The sequence below is a fragment of the Orcinus orca genome, chromosome 4, assembly GCF_937001465.1.
Source record: "Orcinus orca chromosome 4, mOrcOrc1.1, whole genome shotgun sequence".
NCBI lineage: Eukaryota > Metazoa > Chordata > Mammalia > Artiodactyla > Delphinidae > Orcinus > Orcinus orca.
The window spans coordinates 154501141-154527542 of NC_064562.1; the positions used below are offsets into that span (position 1 = coordinate 154501141).

Below are 26402 nucleotides of genomic sequence, written 5' to 3' on the forward strand. Positions count from 1 at the left end.
CCGTGTCCTGCGTCTGTGCCTGAGGCCAGTGTGTCGGGGGAGGAGGCCTGGGATGTGGGGGCCGGTTGGATAGCCTGCTGCCGTGTCCTGCGTCTGTGCCCGAGGCCAGTGTGTCGGGGGAGGAGGCCTGGGATGTGGGGGCCGGTTGGATAGCCTGCTGCTGTGTCCTGTGTCTGTGCCTGAGGCCAGCGTGCTGGGGGAGCGTGTGTGCCTGAGGCCAGTGTGCTGGGGGAGGAGGCCTGGGATGTGGGGGCCGGTTGGATAGCCTGCTGCTGCGTCCTGCGTCTGTGCCCGAGGCCAGTGTGCTGGGGGAGGAGGCCTGGGATGTGGGGGCCAGTTGGAGAGCTGAGCAGCTGCCAGGGCCCTCTGCCCGCGGGACGTGCTGCCTGTTGAGGACCAGGCCACATCGCACACCCACACCCACCACGGGGCTGCGGCCCCAGCTGCCCCGGAACCACCCGCTGCCTGCGGCCCCCCCGCGGCTCATCTCCACTCGGTCGAGGCAGACAACAGGCACGTGGGACACAGTGACACTCCTGCGAGACTCTTGTCTGCAACAGTGGAAGACAATCTGAGGGGCTGAGGTAGAGCATGAAACTTCACAAGGAAAACAAAACCCGAGGCCGGGCCACCAGCCGGACACTTGGACCTCAGGTAGGGGACCGGGGCCGCACTAGCAGGGAGCAGGGAGGAGCGGGGACTGCGCATCGTCCGTGGCCCCAGGCACCGGCCGGGTGTGTGTGGGCCGGGCCAGACCCCGCAGGCCCCGCAGGCCCCGCAGGCCGGCCAGTGCCAAGCGCACCAGAAGCCGCAGCAGGAGGAAGGTGAAGGGCACGGCGATCTGCATGGCGTGGAAGATGGCCGTGCTGAAGCTGCTGAGCACGCAGGTGCAGGCGAAGGCCAGCAGGCTGGCACAGGGGTAGAGCACGAGCTTGGCGAACATGAACGCGTGCTCCCGGCCCCCGAACCGCACCGAGGGCTGCAGCGTCTCCCCCCCCTGCAGCAGCGCCGTGGTCCAGATGGCGAACTGGAAGATGCTGGCGAAGAAGATGATGGCGCAGCTGACTCGTACGCTCTCCAGCTCGTCGTGGGGTCGCCTCGCGAAGGCCGACGTCTGCTGATAGGCCAGGGGCAGCCCGCCCACGAAGGCCAGCGAGAGCGTGTTGAGCAGGCCCATGGGCTGCGTGGCCTTGCGGATGTGCAGGAAGAGCGAGTGGTGGGCGAACCAGAGCAGGCCCACCGTGGCGAAGGAGCCGAAGTAGGCCAGGAAGTGCGGCCCAGACGCGCCCAGTGCCGCCACTAGGCTGCCGTGGAACTTCGCCTTCACGTCCTTGGAGTCCGGGACGTTGTCCTCACTGAGGGGTGAGATACACAGCATCTGCAGCGGCCCCACCTCGGGCGTCCGTTCCGGGCTGCCTGCCCCCACCCCGTCCCAGCCCCTGCGTGGGCTGCCGGCCCCCCACACACTTGAACTTCAGATGAACGGAAGGCATACACTAAGACTGCGCGCACCTGTGTTCACACACGCAGCGCCGTTCACCTGAAGTTCAAGTTCAACTGCAGCCTGTGTTTCCTTGGCTGACCGCAGCCCTGCCCACCGGACCCTGGGCTGGTGAGCGGCACGGGGCCCTGAGCCCGCAGCCCCTCTGGCGCCCACGGGTGGGTGCTCCTGAGGCCTGCCCACCGTCCTGCAGCGGCCCGTCCACTTCGGGAGCGGTCCCACAGACCTGAAGGGCTTTGCCTCCGAGGTCCTCAGGTTCCTGGGCAGAACTTTATTTTAAGGAGCGATTCTAAGGCACATCCGGCCCAGGCTTCTCCCCACTGAGGTCATGGCGCTGCCGCCCTGCAGCCACGCAGCCCAGACACACCTCTGTGCCCACGATGGCGGCTCCACGTGTGCTGGTGGGGCTGGGGGCGGGAGACAGAGCCTGGGGGCTTCCCGGGGATCCCCACCTGGGTCCTCGGGGCTGTGGCTCTGGGTGGAGGAAAGAACCCTGACCGCCCCCACCCCCCGGGGTTCCCAGCCACAGCTGGCTCCTTGCTACCACCCAGCAGGGGACCCAAGCCAGCATGGCCTGGCTGCAGGGCAGAAGCAAAGCCAGATCACCCCAGAACCTTAGGTCTAGGTCTCAGAGATTGGTACCAATGGACATTTGCTCCCAATTTTTAAAAATTCACAAATTACAGTAGGGAAAAGCTACTAAGAGAAATTTAGGAGCATCAAGACCTTAGGTGAGGGACTTCCCTGGTGGCGCAGTGGTTAAGAATCCGCCTGCCAATGCAGGGGACACGGGTTTGAGCCCTGGTCTGGGAAGATCCCACATGCCACAGAGCAACTAAGCCCGTGTGCCACACTACTGAACCTGTGCTCTAGAGCCCGCGAGCCACAACTACTGAGCCCACGTGCCACAACTACTGAAGCCAGCGTGCCTGGAGCCCGTGCTCCGCAACAAGAGAAGCCACTGCAATGAGAAGCCCGTGCAGCACAACGAAGAGTAGCCCCCACTCGCTGCAACTAGAGAAAGCCCGCGCGCAGCAACGAAGACCCAACGCAGCCAAAAATAAATAAATAAATTTATATTAAGGAAAAAAAGACCTTAGGTGATCAGTTACAGAACATAAAATCAGAGCATTTTAACGTTAACAAAATAAGAACGTGCTGAAGTACGACCAAGGAATAAAAGGCTTTAAAGAAAAAAAGGAAGACTTGAAAAAGCAGCAGATAAAACAGAAATAAAATGACAACAGCTAAGGTTGGAACTGTGACAGACCGCAGAAGCTGCCTGGCCGAGCAGAAGCGCAGGAGCGAAGGGAAGAGGCGGGCTCGGAGCAGGAGAGGGACGCGGGGAGCCGGGGCCGCCCGCCCTGCGTGCGCAGCTCTGGGAAGGACGAGGACCGGGCCCTTCTCAGGTGGGAGCCCCTTGGGGAGGGTGGGCCGGGAGACCTCGGCGCCTTTGTGGGGCTGGCAGAGGAGTCTTGGCCCGGCGGGTCCTCACCAGATGTCCAGGATGAGCAGCGTGGCCACAATGGCGTAGACCCCGTCGCTGAAGGCCTCCACCCTTTCCTTGCTGAGCGGCTCGTGCAGGTCAAAGGTGAAGATCTCCAGGCTGTGAGCCGGGGGCTCCCTGGGGCCTGTGGGAGGGGCAGCCAAGCCCTCAGGGCCTCGGGCCAGCTAGGAGGCCCCGCAGGGACGCCGCCTGCCCGGCCCGTGTTCTGCGCGCCCCGGCGGCAGCCCCAGCACCCCACACTCCAGCCCCGCCTGGCACCTACCCACAAGCCTGGCTCTGCACCAGCCGGCGACCTTGCTGACGTAGGGCAGGAAGATGACTGTCGCCATCAGCAGGTACGACTGCACGAGACAGGGCACAGGGCACGTCAGGGCACAGGGCACGTCAGGGCGCGCGGCGCCTCCACTGGGGGGCCCAGCCAGGAATCCCAGCCCAAAGCTGCCCGCCCGGAAGGGACTGCAGCCCGAGCAACAGGAGGCAAAACAGGTGAGTCAGCCGCCATCAAGACAGCAAGCTTCTGGGCGTAGAAGAGCATTACCGGGGGGTGAAGAGACATCGCACAGAACAGAAGATGTTTGCAGACCACAGGCCTGGTAAGGGTTACTATCCAGGCTTCATAAGGAACCCCGACAGCTCCACGACGGAGACAAATAACCCAACTGAGAAATGGGCCACGGACTTGAACTGACATTTCTCCGAAGAAGAGACGCGGCCCCGACACGTGTGGGGAGGCGCTCAGCACCACTAACACGCGGGGAAACGCCAGTCACAACCACGAGGAGAGCAGCGCACACCTTGGGACGCTCCCAGCGGGAACAGGGAGCAGCCGTGCTGGGGTGGGGTGGGGCTGGAGCCCTGTGCGCCGTCGGTGGGAACGGAAATGGCGCAGCTGCTGGAGAACTGTCGGAAGGTTCCTCAGAAACTAAACAGGGAATCGCCACAGGACCCGGCGAGTCCACTTCCGGGCACACCCATGCTCACAGCAGCCACCGAGTGTCCGTGGGTGGGTGACGGGGCCCATCCACACAGTGGGGTACCACCGGCTAATGAAGAGGAAGGGAATCCTGACGCCGGCGACGTGGATGCACTTGAAAACATGCCGAGTAAAAGAAGCCAGACGCAGGAGCCCCGCTTCATAATTCCACTTATATGAAGGAACCGGGGTAAGCAAAGCCCTACACACAGAAAGCAGACTCGAGTTTCCCGGGACTGAGGGTGGGGAGACAGGGAGTGGCTGCTCACGGGCTCAGGGTTTCTGTCTCGGGGGAATGAAAAGTCCCAGAACCAGAGGGAGGTGAGGCACGGCGACGTCGGCAGTCAATGCCGCCGAGCTGCACGCCGCAGATAAAATGGTCACAGTGGTCAATTTTTTGCTACGCGGACACCCAGTTATTTTAAACAGGGAGGCTGACGGGACAGGCGTGCTCCCGGGCCCCAGGTGGCCGCAGAAAGCTCCTCGCCCAGCCCTGTCGCCTTGGCCGGTGGCCCCTCTCAGCGAAGGGCTTCCACCCCGTCCTTCACAGTCATGCTTCAAGGTCACCTGGCACCTGGCCTGGTGAGGGGACTCAGGAGACGACGGGCACCTCGGGGACAGACGGGGGGCGGCCGGCATCACAGCTCTGCTTACGACCTCCAGTCTCCACACGTCAGAAGACCACACCATACACGTCACTCAACACACACACACCGAGGGGGTGGAGTGTCCCAGGTGCCTGGCAGGTGAGTGCAGAGGCCCCGGGGGGCGACGGTGGCCACGCAGGATCGGCGTGTGTTGTGTGTGTGCACGTGCGCTGCGGGGCAGGAGGGAACAGAACAGCCCGAGGGGGAGCCTGAGTTCCGGGGCGGGGGGAGATCTAAATGGCCACGGGGACCTGCCCAGGTCTGGAGGAGCGCGAGTCCTGGGAGCAGCCGGCACAGGAAGCTGGCATGGGAGGCCCTGGGCCCCGAGTGTCACCAGTGGAGGAGGTGGTCCAGAGGGAGGTCAGGACGACCTGGGCCAGGGTAGTGAGCAGTGGCTGGCCCTGGAAGGTGGACCCCGCACAGCATCCCACGTGAGGGAAGGGGCTGGTGAGGACGCCTGGAAGGATGGCCGTGGGCTCGTGGGGAGGCTGCAGGGGGTGGGCCTGGGGGCCAGGAGGCTCTGACATGCCTCGTCTCACAGGGGACGAGGGGTCAGACCCCCACTGTGGGGAAGGAGTGGGAGGGATGGAGAGGAAGGGGCAAAAAACGCAGCACAGAGAAACGACCGACCGCTCCCTCCGAGGCCGCAGACCCCCCAGCCCCACCGAGGACTCTCCTCTCCCCAGTGTGGCGGCCCAGCGCCTGCCTTCCACCACTGTCGTCCCGTGAGGGTGTGGCCACTGCGCAGGCTCATCGCGGTCCCCGGCAGCGCGCGGGGCCCTGTCTGCCTGCCCCAGGGCTTCCCGGGGCCAGTGTCCAGGCCCGACCAGTGGGCACGGCCCCCGTGGGCCTCAGCTCTGCCTGCTTCTCCTGACCCAGGCCACACGTACCACATCCCAGCTGTGCCCTCCGTCCTCCACGCGACGACCCTCACTGCCCCTCACCGCCCCTCAGCCCCTGACCTTGTCCCCAGAGCCAGGAGGGGCTGTCCCACCGGAAGCCCGGACGCAGTGGGCCCCTCAGTCCTGCCCTGCTGTCTCTCTGTGCCTCCCCATCGCCAGCCCCACCCTGGGACACCCCGCCTGACCCCGAGGGCCCCCGCAGCATCCCTCCCGCCCGAGAGGAGCAGGGCCCACCCAAGAGGTGCAGACACTGTACGGCGAGGGGACCGAGTAGAAGCCCGAGGCCCGGCCCCACCTCACACGCCAACGTCCACCCTCCCCTTTACCCACCCGTGGCCTGACCTGGGGCGCCCTGGACACTGGACCCCAGCCCCCAGCTCCATCCTCCAGGGTGCGGCTCTGCAGGCCTTGCCATCCTGTTTGTTTTAAACTTGAATTCTCTTAAAACACTTACTAGATGTTTAAAGTAACGTTAACCGTTCATTTTTTCACACGTCTTACGATGCTCTAGGTGTAGAGATTCACTTTACCTCACTAGAGCTCAGTTAATTAAAGGCAGGAGCTGCGCATCCAGCTTCTACAAGCAGCTCTGGGACGGCGGCTCGCTAGGGTTTCCCTTCCCCTTCCTGGATGAGGGAACCTGCACCAGAACAATATACCTGTCGACTCAGCTGTGGCTCAGCGCCGGCAGCTCGGCCAGGGCGGACCCTCCGTATACACTGTTGCTACCACGTATGAAACGGAACTAACGAGAACCTACAGGGAACCCTACTCAATGCTCTGCCGTGACCTAAATGGGAAGAAAATCCAAAACAGAGGGGATGTATGTGTACGTAGAGCTGATTCACTTTGCTGTACAGCAGAAACTAACACAACAGTGTAAGGCAACTACGCTCCACTAAAAAGAAGTAAATAAATAAATAAGTAAATTTAAAAAAGAAAAGCACGACCTGCAGGCTCGAGGGCGCCGTGGACGGAGTCCCGCACGGCTCTGCCCGCGCGGCCGCCGTCTCTCCCTGGACGCTGGGGGTGCGTCCGCCCGGCCCTCGCCCAGCTCCACCCTCGCCTGCACCTCCCTCTTCTCCACTCCAGTCTCTCCTGCTCTGGAGTTTCCTTCTCCACTTTCTCTCTCTTCTGGCGGCTCACGTTCCTATGCACGCATGTCTTTAGAAGGCACGCGGCCTCCCGGGCCTACAGGGCGTGCGCCGTGTTTGCCCACGCGGGCTCCTCCCCGCAGAGCAGCCCCCCGGTGGGCCCCCCGCACAACCCCCCGGCGCCCCCACCCCGACTCACCACTGGGTAGAAGAAGAGGGAGAAGCCGGCCGCAGCCAAGCACAGCGCCGGGCCCCGGAGAACAATGCCCAGGATGTGCTGCCGGTAAAGGGCCCGGTGGGCCGAGCGCTCGATCTGGGGGCTCAGCAGGTGGGGGCAGTGGAAGGCGTAGACCACGATCAGCGCCTGCGGGAGAGGCAGGCTGCAGGGTGCGAGCGGGGTCTCGGGTGGGGCTCGCTGCAGGATGTTCTGGGGGCGCAGAGTGGACGGGAGCCCTCGCTCTGCTCTGGGGGTCGGGTGCGGGTCTCACAGAGCCCCGCCTGAGGGTGCCGGCGGCCCCATTTCACTCTCTCTCCCCGTCAGCACAGGAAGCCCAGGCCCCGAGCGTCTCTGGCTTTGCCCTGCCGCGGCCCACGCGGGTGCCCCGTGGCAGGCGCTGCGTGGCAGGTGGCGTCTGCACGGCTCCCGCCACGGGCGGCCCCACATGCGCTACATCTTCTGCTCCACGAGGACGGGGTGTGGGGGCAGGGCGCCGGTGTCCTACCTGCACGGCCCCGACGGCCATCACACACACACAAAACAGGAGGATGCCCAAAGGCACCTCGGGGAAGGCCACCATCAAGGAAAACTGCAGCCAGAAAAAACCCCAGAATCAGGACCGCGGGGCCCCAGGGCCCGTGAGCCCCGTGCATCAGCTGGGCTCCGCCGCTCAGCAGCAGAGCCGTCTTGGGTGGGACGGCCCGAGCCCTGGAGGCGTCTCTCTCACAGAGCCATCCCGCCCAGTGCTGGAAGCCTTTAAAGCTGTGCGCTTATCAGATTCATAGACTCCCCAGACCCCAGTTCTCCGCGATGGGCTACGTACCCAGAGCCCCGCTCTCTGTCAGAACCAGAGGGAGCTGCGGGGTAAGGAGACGGAGGGGTCACGTGCTGGGGACGAGCCCAGGTCGGCCAGGAGGCCGTGGGCTCCGGGGTTCAGGCGGGAGCCGAGAGCCTCAGGGAGCACGGAGAGGGCGCCCCTCACTGTGCCCCTGGAGGCCAGGCTGGTCTCTGCCCCCGACAGCCCCGCCTGGGGCCCTGGAAGCCTCCCCACTCCGTCCAGTCTGGAAACCCAGGGTCGGCCCTTCCCCAGGAAAATTCTCTCCTCTCTGCAACCCCGTGGTCCAGGCCCCGGGACTCCCAGTGGCCTGAGAGCTTCTGAGAAGGGAGCACCTTAGGGGCAGAGCCCTCCTGTGCAGGAGGGCAGGCTGGACCCCCAGGTGGAGGAGGGGGCGGAAGTCCCTGGGACTCACCGTGAACGGCAGGAAGGTGATGCTCATCATGCAGGCCTGGGGGGAGGGAGGGAGGGGGGAGGGGTGCTGAGGGCGGCGTGCGGGGCCCTGGGAGTGGGCGCGGCCCAGCCCGCACACCCGGGGCACCCCCCGGGGAGCTGAGCAAGGCAGAAACCAAAGGACAAACTCACCAGGTTAAGCAGGGCAAGCGTATCGTCTATCTTCCCAACAACCTGGAACAATCTCAACAATTTAAGGAAAACAGGAGAAGTCATGCTGTCAGTAAACATGGTTCTAACGGCATCAAACACAGACACTCATACGACAGAGACGGTCTCACACCGAGACGGAAAGACGCGGACAGAAGCCTGAAAACGGAGGCCGGAAGCAGGCAGAGCTCCCGAGGCCCCGGCCCCTCCCCGGCCCCCACACGGTCCCCCCCAGGGTTCTGACCCACGAGGATGTGGCCTTCTCCCCCAACTGGGGAGGTCTGCACTGCTGGGGGGCGTTCTGTAACCGAGACGCCAGCACCCAGCCCATCCCCACCCACCTCCGGGGGTCCTCCTGGTCCTTGCGCCCCGTCGGGGGCTCAGGTGACGCCCACAGCTCTGGGGCCCTGTCCCCCTTGGGTCCTAAGGAACCTTTTCCTCCTTAACAGAGAGCTCGGGCCCTGGAGCGTGTGTCCCGAGGCCCCAGCCTCCTCACCAGAGTCCAGGGATCAGGACGGAGGGGCCGTGCACAGCACGTGTGTCACAGTGCAGCAGAGGTGGGCAGCCCACAGCCCTGCCCTTGCCCTGCCCGGGCTCACGGCGGCCCGAGCAGTGCTGCACCTGGCACCCCGTTCATCGTCCCGGGCCTGGGGTGTAAGCCCTGTTGCTGCTGTGTGCAGAGGAGAAAGCAGAGGCTTGACCCAGCAGGGGGGGCCGGGGGAGGGGAGGGGAGGGGCAGCCCACTAACGTGACCCCTCGTGACTCAGCCCCAGAGGGCGGGGCCGCCATCTACCCCGAGGACAGCTCATCAGCGCCGAGTGCACCCCCACTGCCACCCTGACCCTCGGCCAGGGCGAGGCCACACCTGCTGGGCACACACCCAGCCAGCCACAAAGATGTGGCTGCCAGCCCAGAAACAGGCCCCAGCCTGCCCGTACCTCGTGTGTGCCGCCCAGGCCACGGTCACGATGAGGAAGGTCATCAGGTACACAGCGATCCTCGTCGCTAGAAGTTTCTGGACACTCTTGTCAAACTCCTGGAACAGAAGAGCGTCACCATCAGGCGCAGATTCACCCACGGCAGCCGGCGGCCCCGCCCCCGGGCGCCAGGCCCTGGGGGGCCGGAGAAGTACCTGGGAGCCCTCGCCTCCCCCCACCAAGGCTCAGCCTCAGTCCCGGGCTGTCCCTGAGGCCCCTGCGGAGGCCCCCCATCTTCCCAACATGGCAGGCCCCCAGAAATGCCAGCTCTGGAGGCAGAGAGGTCTCCGTTGAGCCTCTCCTGGGATCCTGGCAGGGTGGCCACAGGCCGTGCGGCTGCACGAAGTCATGGCGTCGCCGGGTAAGCGATCCCGAAGCAACTGCGAGGCCTGGCGAGAGGGCCGCGGTGTCTGGACGCCAGGTGCGGGCTGCGCAGGAAGCTGGCCCCAGGCCGGGAGAGGGTTTACGCTTCGTCAGCAAAAACTCCAAATGCAACCTTGCCCGTGTCTGCTGCTCCTCTGAGACCACATGGGCAGCACCGCTTCCAGATCCCTGGGTCCCTCTGGCCTTGATGAACCTTCTCCTTCATGTCAGGACCATCCTCAGCGCCTTCCCTGAAGGGGTCTCCCCGCCTCCGCGGAACCTTCTGGCTCAGAGCCCTCTCGTGGGTCAACAGAGGTCACGACCCCGACCGCAGAGAGGCAAGGAGCTCCAGGCCCGCACATCCCATCCCCTCCTGCATCTCACGTGCACACCCACCACCCTGTTCTGAGACTGGTGGCACCGAGGTCCCCAGAAGGCTCTGGGGCAGGCACAGCCAGGAGAGCGTCGAGGCCCCTGGTGGGCACACGGCTTTCCTGAGCTTGGCCGGAGTGCAGCCCCCAGGCCCCCTTTGGGGGGGGGTGCCCCGGAGCAGAGGAAGCCGCACGGGGCCCTTTGCTCACCGTGCCAGGTGCCAGTTGCCAAGGTCAGGCTCGACCATCATTTCTGTTTAATTCTCATCCAAACGCTATGAGAAGTAGCGATATCACCTCCCGCAGATGACTCCCGGCAGTGTCCAGGCTAAGTGTGCTGGTTGGGCTGCAGCCAGACCACGGCCACACGTCCTGGGCCAGCACTGTGCATCCTGGAGCCCAGAGGTGACACCCACTCGACGTGAGGGGCCCAGAGAGCCGTGCTCGCGCGCACACACGCCCGCGAACTCCGAACATCTCCCGGAATCACGTCCGGTTTCTGAGGTGCTGCGACGTGTGGTCATTTTACTTATAAAATGGAAATATTCCAAATTGACTAGCCATGGAAACTCTGCTTTACAGAAACCTCGTTTCCCACTCACCTCCCTGCTCGTGGCGCAGGCCCACGCCCAGCAGGCCGGCTGCCCTCTGCCCCCAAGCACCTGCTCTGAGAGGCACGCCAGCGCGACAGACAGAGAGCCCAGGGAGCTTCCCCGCGACGCCTGCCGGCACAGTCCGCGCCAGCCTCCAGGCGCTCCTGCATTGCTCAGGGCTCAGCGCGAGGGCACCGGGGCTGGATGGCATCACTGGGGGACGTGGCGGATGGCCTGGCCCTCCCAGCCGGGTACGCCCGAGTGGAGCCCGGCCTCGAGCTCAGGGCCTGAGCCTCCTGGACCCTCGCCCGCACACCAGACACTGCAGACTGTTCCCAAGTACCTGTTCCGGGGAGATCTCCGTGTGGGTCACAGGCAGGATCTAGGAGAACAGACACAACACGAACCCGGGAACACTTCTTGGGCTGGGCACCGACTGCTCCCTGGACGCCACGTGCCGGGGGCGCAGGCCAGTGCTGGGCGGCTCCTCCCCACACCCCCAGTGGCCGCGGGGCCCGCACGGACCATTACGGTGGCAATGATGGACAGAAGCGCGTCGCTGAAGCTGAGCATGCGATGCGAGCTCTGGATCCCGTCAGCCGTGTCCTCGTCCTGTGAGCCCGTGGAGGAGGCTCCCCGCCCACCTAGGGCCGGCTCTGGGGTCTGGGGCCCAGACATCGTGGTGCCTGGGAAGAAGCACAGGTCTGAGCCCGTGGGGTGCTCCTGGGGGCCGTGACACAGGCTGGGTGGGGCTGGGCAGAGGGGCCCTGCCGCTGCTTCCTCTGCCCTGTTCTCCTCTCCCAGCCAGCCTTCTAGAAGAGGGGCCTGTGACCTGGGAGACACACCCTGCGACCGTGTCCCCTCTAGGGACAGGAGAGGCAAGCGGAGGCACACGGCACGTATGGTGGGTGCTCCGGGCGTGACACCCTCGACCCCAACCAGACACCACCGTGTCCCTGCTCCCACTGCACCCTGCATCCCAGCCATGATGCGACCTTTGGGGGAATCAAGGTTCTGCGTGGAAAGCCAGCTGCCCCGGCTGCTGCCCCACTGGAGGGCGCTCTCACTCCTCCTGTTGGCAGGCGGCCTGGGGGACTGGTCGGGCACCCGCCAGCGAAGCCCCCACGGCAGAGCTCCCTGGACAACTCAGTATCAGAGGTGGGCTGGGAAGACAAGCGAGGTGCCGGCTGACGGGGCTCCGGGCAGAAGAGATGCCAGTGCCTCCTGGGAATGGAGTCGGGGCCCCGCAGCGGGAACCCCAGGGGGGCAGGCCGTGGCCGCTGGGAGGCACCAGGCTCCTTGCTGAAGGGCAGCACGCGTCCTCTGCCACGGAGCTTGCCTGGGCAGAGGGCCAGCATCGAGAGGTCGGGAGAGAGGTCGGGGCTGGAGTCACCCGCAAATGCTATCAGAGAGGACGGGATGCCCCGCGGTGGCGTGCGGGAAGCACTGTGCCGAGGTGCCCGGGACGGAGCTGGAGGGGGTCCGGAGCGCAGGACGCCAGGGCTCCCTCGGACGGGTGGCCCGAGTGGTAAACCCCCTGAGAGGGAAGACTGGAAACGAAAGGGCGCCCTGGTCTTCACCCTGAAGAGGACGCTGCCGACCCTGGCAAAGCGCCAGGAGCCTGAGGGCGGGGGAGAGTGAGGCGGAGGAGCTCCAAGGGGCGGCTGGATGTCAAAACTAACAGCCGAGCCTCCCAGGACAAGACAAAACCAGAACCCCGCCCCCAGAGTGCAGAAGGGAGGCTCACGGGGACTTCCGGACAGGAAGGACAAAGTGCCAATACACGTACAAGATACGCGGCAGCCCGGGAGGTGCAAAGGGCGCCGATGAGAGGTCAGCTTTGCACAGGCGGCAAGGGCGTGGGGGATGCAGAAGCTGGCAGGGGGCGCAGGGCACCTCAGCCACCGGGAGACCACTCAGCAGCTGGTCAGGGCTGCGGCGCCCACCCCTAGGCGGCCAGCCCCAGGGTGCACACGAGGTGGGGACTGCGGGCCTCGCGGAGCAGTTCACCTCGACACTGAAAGCCACACACGTTCTGACTGACAGGCGGCACATTATTAACCACTAAGGGAGCTGCTACCAAGGGCTGTGGACTGTCTGTGTCCCGAATATGCACGTGTCGCGTGTCGAGCCCCACCCCGGGGGATGGGATAGAAGGTGGGGCCTCTGGAGGTGACTAGGTTAGAGGAGGCCGGGAGGGTGGGTCCCAGGATGGGATCGGTGCCCTGACAGGAGGGGACCGGCGTGCTCCCTCCCTCTGCTGTGTGTCGGCAGGCCGGGACATGGCCTCACGGGAAACTGAACTGGCTGCCACCCTGATCTGGGACTTCCAGCCTCCAGGACTGTGAGAAATGAAGTCCTGTTGTCTAAGGTCCCAGCCCGTGGCATTCTGTCGTGGCAGCCAGAGCAGACTGAGACAGCAAATGCCAACAGAAGAAACCACCTACATGCATACACGCAGAGGCACAACGCTGAGGGATGGATCGAGCGCAGAAAGACGCACGTCGTGTCGCACCACCGATGTACACACACACCAGTGAGAGCACAGTAACACACACAGGACAGCACTGCGGTGACCCAGGCGGGAGGGGTGGAGGGCGGGTGCGGATGCGGCTCTAGCTCTCATCTGTAGCTCTAATTTCTCTCTCACCGGACCCACTTTCTAAAGTTTACACACAGGAAGAATCACTCCTTCTGGTGCCAGCGCTGAGATTTAGACAAATGCACGAGGCGTGTAACCATGGCCCCATCACAAAGCAGTTCTGTCCCCGAGCAGTGCCTTTGTGGGCAGGCCTTCCTCGACCCAAACCCTGGCCACCGCTTGTGTCTTCTGTCACTGTCGTTTTGCCCTTTCCCGATCGTCCTGTAAATGGCCTTGTACCCAGAGAACCTCTGGAGCCTGGCTTCCTCTACTCAGCACAGTGCATCTGAGATGTGCCCATGTCTCGGGAGTATCAGGAACATGTCTTTTACTGCTGTGTAGTTAATTGTACTGCATGAACGTACCTGTTTATCCACCCACCAGCTGGGAAACAGGTCATTCACGGTTTTAGCAGTTAAGAATAAAGACACTATAAAGATGTACACACAGGTATTTGTGTAAACCTGTTTTAGTTCTCTTGGGCGAATACCTCAGAAGGGGTCTGCTGGGTCATTTAGTAAGTACGGGTCGACTTTATCTGCCAAACCATTTACCAAAGCAGCCGCAGCACTCTGTGTTCCCACCAGCAGTGTGTGAGAGCCGCATCTGCTCCTACCCTCGACAGCACTTGGCTTGGAGGGTCTTTTCAAAATTTAATGATTTTTTTTTTTTTTTTTTTTTGCAGTATGCAGGCCTCTCACTGTTGTGGCCTCTCCCGTTGCGGGGCACGGGCTCCGGACGCGCAGGCTCAGTGTCCATGGCTCACGGGCCCAGCCGCTCCGCGGCATGTGGGATCTTCCCGGACCGGGGCACGAACCCGTGTCCCCTGCATCAGCAGGCGGACTCTCAACCACTGCGCCACCAGGGAAGCCCCTATTTAATGAATTTCTAATTATAGCTGTGCCGAGAGATGTGCTACCTCACTGTGGTTTAATTTGCACTTTCGTATCGACCAGCTGGGTATTCTCACATGCCTACTTTTAAACTGCACGTCTTTTGTGGCAAAGTGTCTGCTAGAATCTTTTGTTCACTTTTTTGAGGAGTTATTTGTATTCTTACTGAATTTTGAGAGTTCCTTCCACATCGTGGTTAGAAGTTCGGTGTTAGATATGTAATTCGCAGGCATTTCCTCGCAGTTTTGCGGCTTGTCTTTCCTTCTCTTACCTCTTCAGAAGAATGGCAGTTTTAAACTCTGACGGGACTTCCCTGGTAGTCCAGTGGTTGAGACTTCACCTTCCAACGCGCGGGCTGCGGGTTCAGTCCCTGGTTGGGGAGCTAGGATCCCATGTGACTCAAGGCCAAGAAACCAGACGTAAAGCAGGGGCAGCATTGTGACAAATTCAGCAGAGACCTTGGAGATGGTCCACATTAAAAAACAACAACAATCTTTATATCTGGATGAATTCCAACTCGCCACCTTTTCATTTACGGATCATTCCCTTGATGTCATATCTAACAATGCTTTGCTTAACCCAAGAGCACAAAGATTTTCTGGTTTCTTTTAGAAGTTTTAAAGTTTGAGGTTTTACTTTTGATCTACGATCAATTTTGAGTTAATTTTTATATAACATACAAAGTATCGTCAAGTTTCCCTTTCTTGCAGATGGACGTCTGGTTTTTCCAACACTTCTTGTTGAAAAAACTGTCCCTTCTCCACTGAATTGCCTTTGCACACACCCTGGTCAAAAACTAACAGACCACATTTGTGTGGGCCCATCTGGGGAGTGTCCATTCTGTCCCACTGACTATGCATTTATCCTTTGCCAGTTTCACAGTGCCTTGATTATAGCTTCACAGTAAGTCTTGATATCTGCTAGAGTCCTCCAACTCTTTTTTTTTCCAAAACTGTTTGGATTATTCTAGTTCCTTTGCCTCTCTCTCACATGCCCCTGCTTGTTGGGCCCCTTTCATAGTTGCTACAGGCAGAAAGATGGGGTACAGCAGCCCTCACTGCCCAGGCCCACAACTGGGAACTGGCCTAGGGTCAAAGCCACGAGGAGGAAGAGTGAAAAAATGGAAAACTCACACCTGTGGTCACTGATTCAAGTTCCAACTGCCCTTTCCAACCTATTGCCTTTTGCATACTTTTTCTTTTAATATTTTGTCCAGAGTTTTTACCTGTAATCAGCGGGAGAGGCAGCCTGAAGGGGACTTCCTCATCTTCGCCAGCACTAAACTTAATACTTTTTTCTTTTAATTTTTTAAAAAATATTTATTTATTGGGCTGCATCAGGTCTTAGCTGCAGCATGAGGGATCTCTCGTTGCAGTGCACAGGCTCTCTAGTTGTGGCACATGGGCTCAGTAGTTGTGGCACACAGGCTCTAGAGTGCACCAGCTTCATTGCCCCGTGGCATGTGGGATCTTAGTTCCCTGACTGGGGATCGGACCCGCATCCCCTGCACTGGAAGGCAGATTCTTAACCACTGGAGCACCAGGGAAGTCCTTAAACTTAATACTTTACTTTACAGAAGGGAGGGAGAGAGAGGAGCTGAGAAGAGCAGGCAGAGGGGTGAAGGGAAAAGAAGACCATCCGGACAAAAATAAGACAAAAGCTAATGTGTTTCTTTAGGCACGGGTTAATTTGGGGAAGCAGATGTCCATCACATTGCTTTCTATACTTTTTGTATGTTTAAGTTTCTTTCAATTAAATTTTAGTTTTAATAAGTCAGTAAATATCAAATATAGACACAAAAATCCTCAACGAAATGTTGACAAATAGATTCTGCAACATATAAAAAGAATTATATACCATGCTAAGTTTTATTCCAGGAACGTAAGGTTGGTTTAAAATTTAAAAATCAATTACTGGAACACACCATATCAATAGAAAAAAGACAAAAACTATCATCTTAATAAATGCAGAAAAAGCATTTGACAAAATATAACACCTCTTCATGATAAAAACTATTCAACAAAATAGGAATGGAAGGAAATTTCCTCAACCTGATACAGGGCTAATATCACACTCAATGGTGAAAGACTGAAAACTACCCGCCTCAGATCAGTGACAAGACGAGGATGTCTGCTCTCAGCACATCTATGCAACACTGCTCGGGGTTCTAACCATGGCAACTATGCAAGACAATGAAACAGAAGGCATAGAGCCTGGAAAGAAAGAAGTAAAACTGTCTCTGTTTGCAGATGATGTGATTCTGTATATAGAAAATCCTAAGGAATCCACACAAGAAAACTATTAGAACTAATAAATGAGTTCAGCAAGTTTGCAGGAAATGAGATCAATATATAAAATAAGTGCATTGCTATTCACTAGCAATAACCAATCTGAGAATAAATTTAACAAAACAATTACATTTACAATAGTATCAAAAATACTTAGGAACAAATTTAACAAAGGAGTACAGGGACTCCCCTGGTGGTCCAGTGAAAAAGAATCCGCCTTACAATGCAGGGAACACGGGTTCAATCCCTGGTCAGGGAACTAAGATCCCACATGCCACGGGGCAACTAAGCTTGCGCGCCACAACTACTGAGCTCACGTGCCTCAACTAGAGCCCGCGTGCCACAAACTACAGAGCTCACACGCTCTGGAGCCCACGTGCCACAACTACAGAGCCCACGTGCCCTGGAGCCTGCGCGCCACAACTAGAGAGGAGAAAACCTGCACGCCACAACTAGAGAGAAGCCCGTGCACCACAACAAAGAGCCCGCGCACTGCAAGGAAAGATCCTGCATGCCTCAATGAAGATCCCGCGTGCTGCAACTAAGACCTGATGCAGCCAAAAATAAATTAATTAAATAAATAGATAGTAAATAATCTTTTAAAAAAAAGGAGTACAAAACATTGTTGAAAGAGATTAAAGAAGACCTCAATGAGTGAAAAGACATCCTCTATTCATGGATTAGAAAATTTAATATTGTTAACATGGCAATACTTCCCAAATTGATCTACAGATTCAATGCAATCCCTATCAAAATTCCAGCTGCCTTCCATGTAGAAATTTACAAGCTGACCCTAAAATTCATAGGGAAATTTAAGGAACCCCTGGCTATTTAAGGAGTAGCCAAAACAATCTTGAAAAAGAACAAACCTGAGGACTCACACTTCTCAATTTCAAAACTTAGTGCAAAAGCTATGGTAATCAAGTCAGTGCAGTATCGGCATACAGACAGACATACAGATCAAGGGAAGAGAACTGACAGTTCAGAAGTAAACCACTACATTTATGCTTAACTGATTTGCAATAGGGTGTCAAAGCCATTCAATGGGGAAAGAATAGTCTTTTCAACAAATATTGCTGGGACAACTGGATATCCACATGCAAAAGAATGAATTTAGATACTACCTCATGCCACATACAAAAATTAACTAAAAATGGATCAAAGACCTAAATGTAAGAGCTAAAACATTGGAGAAAATCTTCATGGCCTCATATTTGGCAAAGAGTTCTTAAATACAACACCAAAAGCACAAGCAACGACAAAAAATAAATTGGAGTTCATCGAAATTTTACCTTTTGTGCTTCAAAGGACACTATTAAGAAAGTGAAAGACAAGCCATAGAATGGGAGAAAATATTTGCAAGTCATGTATCTAGTAAGACTCTAGCATCCGAAATATATACAGAACTCTTACAATGCAACAGTAAAAAGACAACCCGATTCAAAAAATGGGCAAAGGATGTGAAAAGACATTTCTCCACAGAAGATATCCTAGTAGCCAATAAGCACATGAAAAGATGTTCAGCATTACTGGGTTGCGTTAGGGAAAAGCAAATCAAAACCACGAGACAGTCACCCTCCAGGATGTGGCCATAATACAAGTAAATGATGGACAACAGCAACTCTTGGTGAGACCGTGGAGAAAACGGAGCCCCTGTGCACTGCCGGGCGGGAATGTAAATGGTGCGGCTGCTGTGCAAAACAGTATGGAGGGTCCTCAAAAAATTAAGCAGAGAATTAACATAGGATCCAGCAATTCCACTTCTCGGTATATACTCAAAGGAATGGAAAGCAGAAACTCGAAGAGATATTTGTACACCAATGATCACAGCAGCATTGTTTGCAATAGCCAAGAGGTGGAAGCAACGCCAGTGTTCATCTACAGATGAACATCTAACGAAAATGTGGCATCTCCATCTACAATGAAATATTATCCGACGTCAAAAAGGAAAGACATTCTCACATGTTACGACATGGTTGAATCTTGAGGACACCACGCTAAGTGAAATAAGCCAGGCACAAAAGGATAAATACTGTCTGATCCCACTTACGAGGTCCCTAGGAGTCAAGTTCATAAGGAAAGAAAGTAGAAGGGTGGTTGGCAGGAGCTGGGGGGAGAGGTGGGAGTTCCTGCTTAATAGGACCAGAGTTTCAGCTTTGCAAGATGAAGAGTTCTGTGGACGGATGATGGTGACGGCTGCACAGCAACGTGAATGTACTTAATGCCACCGAACTGTGCTCTCAAAAAGGGTTAAGATGGTAAATTTTGTTACGTGCATTTTACATGGCTAAAAAAAAAGCACCTGGCACATAAGTGTTCAAAAACATGTCAGCTACACCTAACCTTCATCACACACGAGTTTTTAAGACTCATGGTGATGAATGAAAGAACACAAGACTGAAGGTCGAGGAGTGGAGTTGAGAAATAATTTTTCTTAAGATGGAAGAGACTGAAGAATTGTTAAATTCCGATGGCAGGAAGAGGGAGTTGAAAATTCCTGTAACAGAGAGGAGGTAACTGAAGGCTCGTGACCCTGCAGAGCCACGCAGGGTGCTGGCTACGCCTCAGGGTGTGGTGGGGCAGAGGTGTCCTGGGCAGGCTCAGTCTGGGAAAGCTCAGAATGGGAAATGCCCGAGTGCTGTCTGGAGATATTTATGACAAATGACAATGAGAACAACATGTGACATCTGTCCAACATTTACTAAGTACCAAGCATTGTTCCAAGTACTTTATATGTCCTGTTTCTTCTAATTCTCAAATAATGCTGTGAGGATGATTGAAAGACAAATAATGGCTCTGTGTGTACGTGTGTGTGTCTAATAGTGAGAGCTCGGTGTGCATCGAAGTGCAAGGAGTTTGATAAGGCTGGAGCACAGGCTCAAACTGGGAGGTGTACCTGAAGTATAAGGCGGGACTAAATCACAAAGAGCCTTGTAAGCTCCTTCAGGAGCGGGGAAATTATTGGGAAGATTATGCAGCGATTGTGTACTTTTCTTTACATACATACATATAAACATATATATGTATTATATTCCGTATACAAGTCCATTAGCAGATATTTTCTCCCAGTATGGGCTGTCTTTTCATTCTCTCAACATGTAAAAAAAATATATATATATATATATATATTTTTATGTGTGTATATATATATTTATGTGTGTATATATTTATATATTTATGTGTGTATATATTTATATATTTATGTGTGTATATATTTATATATTTATGTGTGTGTATATATATTTATATATTTATGTGTGTATATATTTATATATTTGTGTGTGTACATATATATATTTATGTGTGTATATATATATTTATATATTTATGTGTGTATATATATTTGTTTATGTGTGTATATATATTTATATATTTATGTGTGTATACATATATTTATATATTTATGTACATATATATTTATGTGTGTATATATTTATGTGTGTATATATATATTTATGTGTATATATATATTTATGTATTTATGTGTGTATATATATTTATATATTTATGTGTGTATATATATATTTATATATTTATGTGTGTACATATACACACACATATATATTTAAATCAACAGACTATTTTTTTTTAGCAGTTTTAGGTCTGCAGAATAATCGAAGGGAAAGTACAGAGAACTCCCATATACCTGTTCATTCCCCCCGCCCTCTTCCCCACCATTAACATCTTACATTAGTGTGGCAGTTAGTGAGCCAACACCGACACACTGACACATCGTGTTGTAGTTCTATGGGTGCTGACAAATGCATGACTTGTATTCACCACTGTAGTACCATATGGAACGATTTCACAGCCCTAAGAATCCCCTGTGCTCCCCCTATTCATCCCTCCCTCCCCCCGAAACGCCTAGCAACCATGGACCTTTCCACTGTCTCCAGTTTTGCCTTTTCCAGAATGTCACGCAGTTGGAATCTAACAGTATGTGTCATTTTCAGACTGGCTTCTCTCACTTGGTGACATGCTTCTAAGGTCCTCCATGTCTTTTTGTGGCTTGTAGCTCATTTCTATTTATTATTGTATAATACTCCATTTTATAGATGCACCACAGTTTATCCATTCACCTACTGAAGCACATCTGCAACAATGTATTTTGAAGTTCTTAAGTTTGATGAAGTCCTGTTTATCTATTTTTTAAAATTTATTTATTTTATTTATTTATTTTTGGCTGTGTTGGGTCTTTGTTGCTGTGCGCAGGCTTTCTCTAGTTGCGGCGAGCGGGGGCTACTCTTCATTGCAGTGCGCAGGCTTCTCGTTGCAGTGGCTTCTCTTGCTGCAGACCACGGGCACGCAGGCTTCCGTAGTTGCAGCATGCAGGCTCACTAGTTGTGGCTCACAGTCTTAGCTGCTCCACGGCATGTGGGATCTTCCTGGGCCAGGGCTGGAACCCAGGTCCCCTGCATTGGCAGGCGGATTCTCAACCACTGCGCCACCAGGGAAGCCTGTTTATCTATTTTTTATGGATTGTACTTTGGTGTCATATCAGAAACTCTCACAGATTGTTTTCTAGAAGTTTTATGAGTTTTTTCGTATATGATGCAATGTATGGATTAACATTCTTTTTTTAAACATATGGATATCCAATTCTTCCAGCACCGTTTGTTGAAAAGACTATCCTTTCTCCAATTACCTTTATTCCTTATTCACAATCAATTGAACATATTTATACTCATGGGCCAATTTCTGGACTTTTTATTCTGTTCCACTGATCTACTTACACCTTTATGCCAACACCACACTATTTGGAGCACTATTTGGAGTACTGAAATTAGATAGTATAAGTCATAAAAATCTGTCCTTGTTCAAACTTGCTTTGGCTATTCTAGCTCTTTCGCAGTTCCAAATGAATTTTAAAATCAGTGTGTCAATTTAAAAAAAGTCTGCTGGGATTTTAATTGGAATGGCATTGAATCTATAGATTAATTTGATGTCCTAACGATCCTGATTTTCTAAATTAATGAATACTGTGTACCTTTCCACTTATTAAGGTCTTTAGTGTCTCTGAGCAAACCTTTTTAGTTTTCAGTTATAAGTCTTGCACATCTATTTCAGATTTATCCCAAAGATTTGGTATCTTTTGATGCTCCTGTAAATAGTGGTTTTTTTCCTAATTTCAGCTTCCAATATTTGTTGCTAGTTATTTAGAAATATGCAATAACTTTTTATTTATTTTGCATATTAACCTTGTATCCTGCAACCCTGCTAAAGTCACTAGTTCTAGTAGCTCTTTCTGTAGTTTCCATGCATTTTTTAACCTAGAACAATGATTCTCAACTGAGGGCAATTTTGCCCCTCAAGGGACATTTGCAATGCCTGGAGACATTTTTTTTCCTAAGATTTTTTTTGATGTGGACCATTTTTAAAGTCTTTATTAAATTTGTTCCAATATTGCTTCTGTTTTATGTTTTGGTGTTTTGGCTGCGAGTCATGTGGGATCTTAGCTCCCCGAAGATCATGTGATCTTCAAATAAACAATCTTCCTTATTCCTTTTCAATACGTAAGCTTTTCATTTCTTTCTTTTTTTTTTTAAAGGCAGAGGACTCAGTGAGTGAAGGTAGTGGGATGGAAATTAACTAGCTCATCTTTTTAAAAAAAATACATTTATTTATTTATTTATTTATTTTTGGCTGTGTTGGGTCTTCGTTTGTGTGCAAGGGCTTTCTCTAGTTGCAGCGAGCGGGTGCCCCTCTTCATGGCGGTGCGCAGGCCTCTCACTGTCGCAGCCTCTCGTTGCGGAGCACAGGCTCCAGACGTGCAGGCTCAGTAGCTGTGGCTCATGGGCCTAGCTGCTCCACGGCATGTGGGATCCTCCCAGACCCAGGGCTCGAACCTGTGTCCCCTGCATTAGCTGGCAGATTCTCAACCACTGCGCCACCAGGGAAGCCCCTAATTTCTTTTTCTTGCCTCATTACATTGGCTAGAATTTCTAGTACAATGTTGAATAGAAATGGTGAGACCAGAGACTTGTTCCCAATCTTGGAGGGAAAAAAAAATCCAGTCTTTCATCATTCCATAGGTCAGCTATAGGCTTTTCATAGATGCCCTTATTATGTTGAGGAAGTTTTCATTTTATTCCTAGTTTGCTGAAAGATTTTTTTTTTTTTTAAATCAGGAAATCGATGCTGGATTTTGTCAAATGCTTTTTCTTTTTTTGAATTTTTTTTCGTCTGTGCCGGTCAGCATGTGGGATCTTAGTTCCCCCATCAGGGATCAAACCCGTGCTCCCTGGAGTGGTAGTGTGGAGTCAACCACTGGACCACCAGGGACGTCCCCGTCAAATGCTTTTTCTATGTCTACTGAGATGACTGATTTGGTTTTCTTCTTCACTGTAATATTGTAAATTACATTGATCCATTTTTTAATACAAAGCCAACTTTGCAATCCTAAGATGAACCTCACTTGGTTATGTTGTATTATCCTTTTTATATAGTATTGGATTCAGTTTGCTAAAAAATGTTTTAAAAGAATTTTTATATCTTTGTCATGAGGAACATTAGTCTGCAGTTTTCTTTTCTTGTAATGCCTGTGTCAAACTTCGGCATTAGAATAATGCTATCCTTATAGAATGAGCTGGCATTCATATTTCCTTCTTTCAATTTTAAGAATCTATATAGAATTGGTATTATTTCTTCTTTAGTTTGGTAGAATTCCCAGTAAAGCCATCTAGGTATGGAATTTTCTTTTAGGAAAAGTTTTTAACTACAAATTCAATGCTTTAATAGCTATAGAGCTATCTAGGTTATCTATTTCTTCTGGAGTGAGTTTTGGTATTGTCTTCCAAGGATTTTGTTCCTTTAGTGCAAGTCGTTGAATTTATTGGCATAAAGTTGTTCATGTTCTCCGATTACCCTTTTGGCAATGATGTCATCACCTTCATTCATGATATTGTTAACCCTTTTTTTCTTTGTTCAACCTGGCCAGAAATTTCTCTTTTTTATTTATCTTCTCAAAGACTCAGCTTTTGGTTTCATTGATTTTCTCTATTGTTTTTGTCTTCTATTTCATTGATTTCTGCTGGTATTTATTATTTCCCTTTTTGTACTTACTTTGAGTTTCATTTGCTCTTATTTTTCTAGTTTATTAAGATGAATGATTTGAGACCTATCTTCTAGTAGTGTTTTAGCCACAAATTTTGAAATGCTGCATTTTCATTTAGTTCAAAATTTTAATTTCCCTTTTGATTTCTCCTTTGACCTATGGGTAATTTAAAAGTGAGTCAGTCAGTTCTCAAACATTTGGATGATTTTCCAGAGATATGCTATTGATATCTAGCTTAATTCCACTGTGGTCAGAAAACCTATTTGCCCAGAATATGATCCATCTTGGTAAATGTTGTTTATATATTTGATAACGTGTATTCTGCAAATGTCCATTAAATCAAGTTGCTGGTGTCATTCAACTCTACCATACGCTTGGTCATTTTCTGGGTATTTGTTCTATCATCATCTGAGAAAGAAGTATTGAAATCTCCAACTACAGTTGTGGGTTTGTCTCTCTCTCCTGCACTACTACTAGTTTTTGCTTCATGTATTTAAAAGCTTTATTATCAGGGGCAGAACTGTTTAGGATTGTTATGTCTTTTCATGAATTCACCCTTTCATCATTATAAAATAATCTTCTTAACTTCTGATTATAGTCTTTTGTTATGAAATTTACTACAAAGGGCCAGGTTTGGCGATGAAGACTATAAGTTCAGTTTTAGACATATATATATATATATACATGACACGTGTACATGAGCTATCTCATGTGTATGAGAGATACCTAAGAACAAATGTCTAAGAGTTCAGGAGGGAAGTGTGATCTGGAGACACAGATCTGGATTAAGATGGTGTTACTATAGCACCTAGTGCAGTGTCAGTATAAAAAGTGCTCCATCAGTATGAAACACAAAGCCTGAATAGACTCTCGTCTCCAAAGTAATTACACTATTAAAAACCTCCACGCAAATGTAGGTCATACCAGAATAAACCCACAACCTCCGAAGTCAGATGAGCCCTGGACTACATCATGCTTTCTAGTGAGTTATTCACTAGGTTTTCCACAAAAGCTATTTTAGATCTTTCCCACACTGCTCAAATCTTAGTTTTCTTACCTCCCTTCCCATTTTCGGGAGACGTTTTCTTCTCCTTATTCACAGTGAAAACAGAAGAAAACAGAGAATTCCTTTGCCTTCAGTCCAATAAACACATAAAGTTACCTGCAACTACAACCCACCTTCCTCCCTTCCTTTTACGATGAAAAGCGATTTTCTTACATCCAAAGTGAACACTTCCTATGCTCTGGATGGCATTCCCTCCTACCGTCTAGGGGACACTTTGCACCTGTCCCTTCTTTCCCAGCAGACACTGACTGGCCCCCTTCCATCAGCTGGAGGCTGCTCAGCGATCTCCTATCCTATAACCTCTCAACATCCATCATAACTCTAGCTCCCACACTTTCTTCTCCATAGCCAAACTTACTGAGTTACCTCCACTTACCATCTCTCTCTCCACTTCTTTACTCTTCCACTCAGGGTAATGGAGAGTTTCCAATGAAACAATTTATTCTTGGCAAGGTCACCAAAGATCTCATTGTTGCTAAATCCAACACACATCTTTTCCTACTTTTCCTACTTTTAAATGACATTTGACACTTTTAATTACCACCACCCTCCCCAACATCTTTCTTTGGCCCGGTGACATAAAGCTCTCTTAGTTGTTGTTTTTTTTTTGCAGTACGCGGGCCTCTCACTGCTGTGGCCTCTCCCGTTGCGGAGCACAGGCTCTGGGCACGCAGGCTCAGCGGCCATGGCTCATGGGGCTAGCCGCTCCGTGGCATGTGGGATCCTCCCGGACCGGGGCACGAACCCGCGTCCCCTGCATCGTCAGGCGGACTCTCCACCACTGCGCCACCAGGGAAGCCCTCTCTTACGTTTTATTCCTGCTTCCCTGGCTGCTCCTCCCCTCTGAAGACTGTACCCTCTTTCTAACTGCGGTGTCCCCTTGGTGCGCTCTTCCAAGTCAACTACCACCTACATGCTAGGGACAACCAAATACAGCCTGGGCTCTTTCCTGAGCCCCCAATCCTTGTATTCCATTTACCAGACGAACACACCGGCTGAAAAAGCCACGTAACTTGTGTGGACTTCTAGCTGTACCACTAGCTGTAGCAACAAGACCCTGGCCACCTGGCCAGGTAATGACACTGCTGAGCACATTTTGCACCCAAAGGCGGGGTGTGGGGTGCGGGATTAACTATACTGTGCGTTCTCCAAAATAATCTAGGCTCATTAAGGCGAATACATAAAAAGATACTGCAAGCAGTAAAGCACTGCATGAACGAAGCTGCTTTAGTATAAGGATAACGCACGTTAGCCCGTCTGGAAAGATATTTTTAGTAGCTTGAAATTCTAGGCGGGTTAAGATGCTGTCTGGGGCTTTCGGCTCCAGTCCTCAGTTTGGGGATGAACACTCCACACCAGGACCTACAGGAAGCAGCCGGGCACACAAACGAGCCAAGGGATCAGGCGAGTGGTGGTGTCTTACCTGAGGGAGCAGCTCTAGGTGATGGGTGACACGCGGTATTCTGGGTCCAATGCTGACAGATCTGACTGTTCTACAGAAGCTACAAAACTCGGTTTCTACAATTAACCTCTTCAGTCTTTCAGTAACAACCAACTCGTTAAAAAGACGGACACTGCGGGCCCCCCGGCGCTCCGAGCACACGACCCGCTCCTCCCGCCGTGCGGTCCAGCCCCGGGAGCCCCCGAGCACCAGCCTCCGCGGAAACGGCCACGTGGGGACGGCTGAGCGCCGCGCCGGGGTCCAGACCACCCAGGGACAGGCACTGCCGCCGCCGCCAGCCCTCTGTTAGCGCGACAACCGAAATCCGTTCCGAGGCCTGCGGCACCGCGCACGCGCACCGCCCCTCCCCCAGCCGGCACCCCGCCCTGCGCATGCACGGCCGCTGGCGCGGCGGAAGTGAGGCGCCGGCGCTCTT

At 53.2% G+C, this 26402-nt stretch overlaps 1 protein-coding gene across 4 annotated transcripts; it reads right to left on the bottom strand.

The window, feature by feature from the left end:
* Positions 1-523: 523 nt before the first annotated feature.
* Positions 524-26357, bottom strand: TMEM175 (transmembrane protein 175). Of its 4 annotated transcripts, XM_049709198.1 has the most exons (12): positions 25949-26356; positions 11109-11269; positions 10927-10965; positions 9218-9315; positions 8262-8313; positions 8092-8127; positions 7347-7430; positions 6824-6988; positions 3271-3349; positions 2997-3132; positions 1728-1760; positions 524-1355 (listed from the first exon to the last, which is right to left on the bottom strand). In XM_049709198.1, the coding sequence occupies exons 2-12, from the start codon at positions 11259-11261 to the stop codon at positions 674-676; spliced, it is 1557 nt and encodes a 518-aa protein (XP_049565155.1). In that variant the 5' UTR covers positions 11262-11269; positions 25949-26356; the 3' UTR covers positions 524-673. The 4 variants fall into 4 exon arrangements, with proteins under 4 accessions (XP_049565155.1, XP_004265245.1, XP_049565156.1 ...); XM_004265197.4 differs by lacking the exon at positions 1728-1760 and having other exon boundaries at positions 25949-26353; XM_049709199.1 differs by lacking the exons at positions 10927-10965; positions 11109-11269 and having other exon boundaries at positions 25949-26357.
* Positions 26358-26402: the final 45 nt, after the last annotated feature.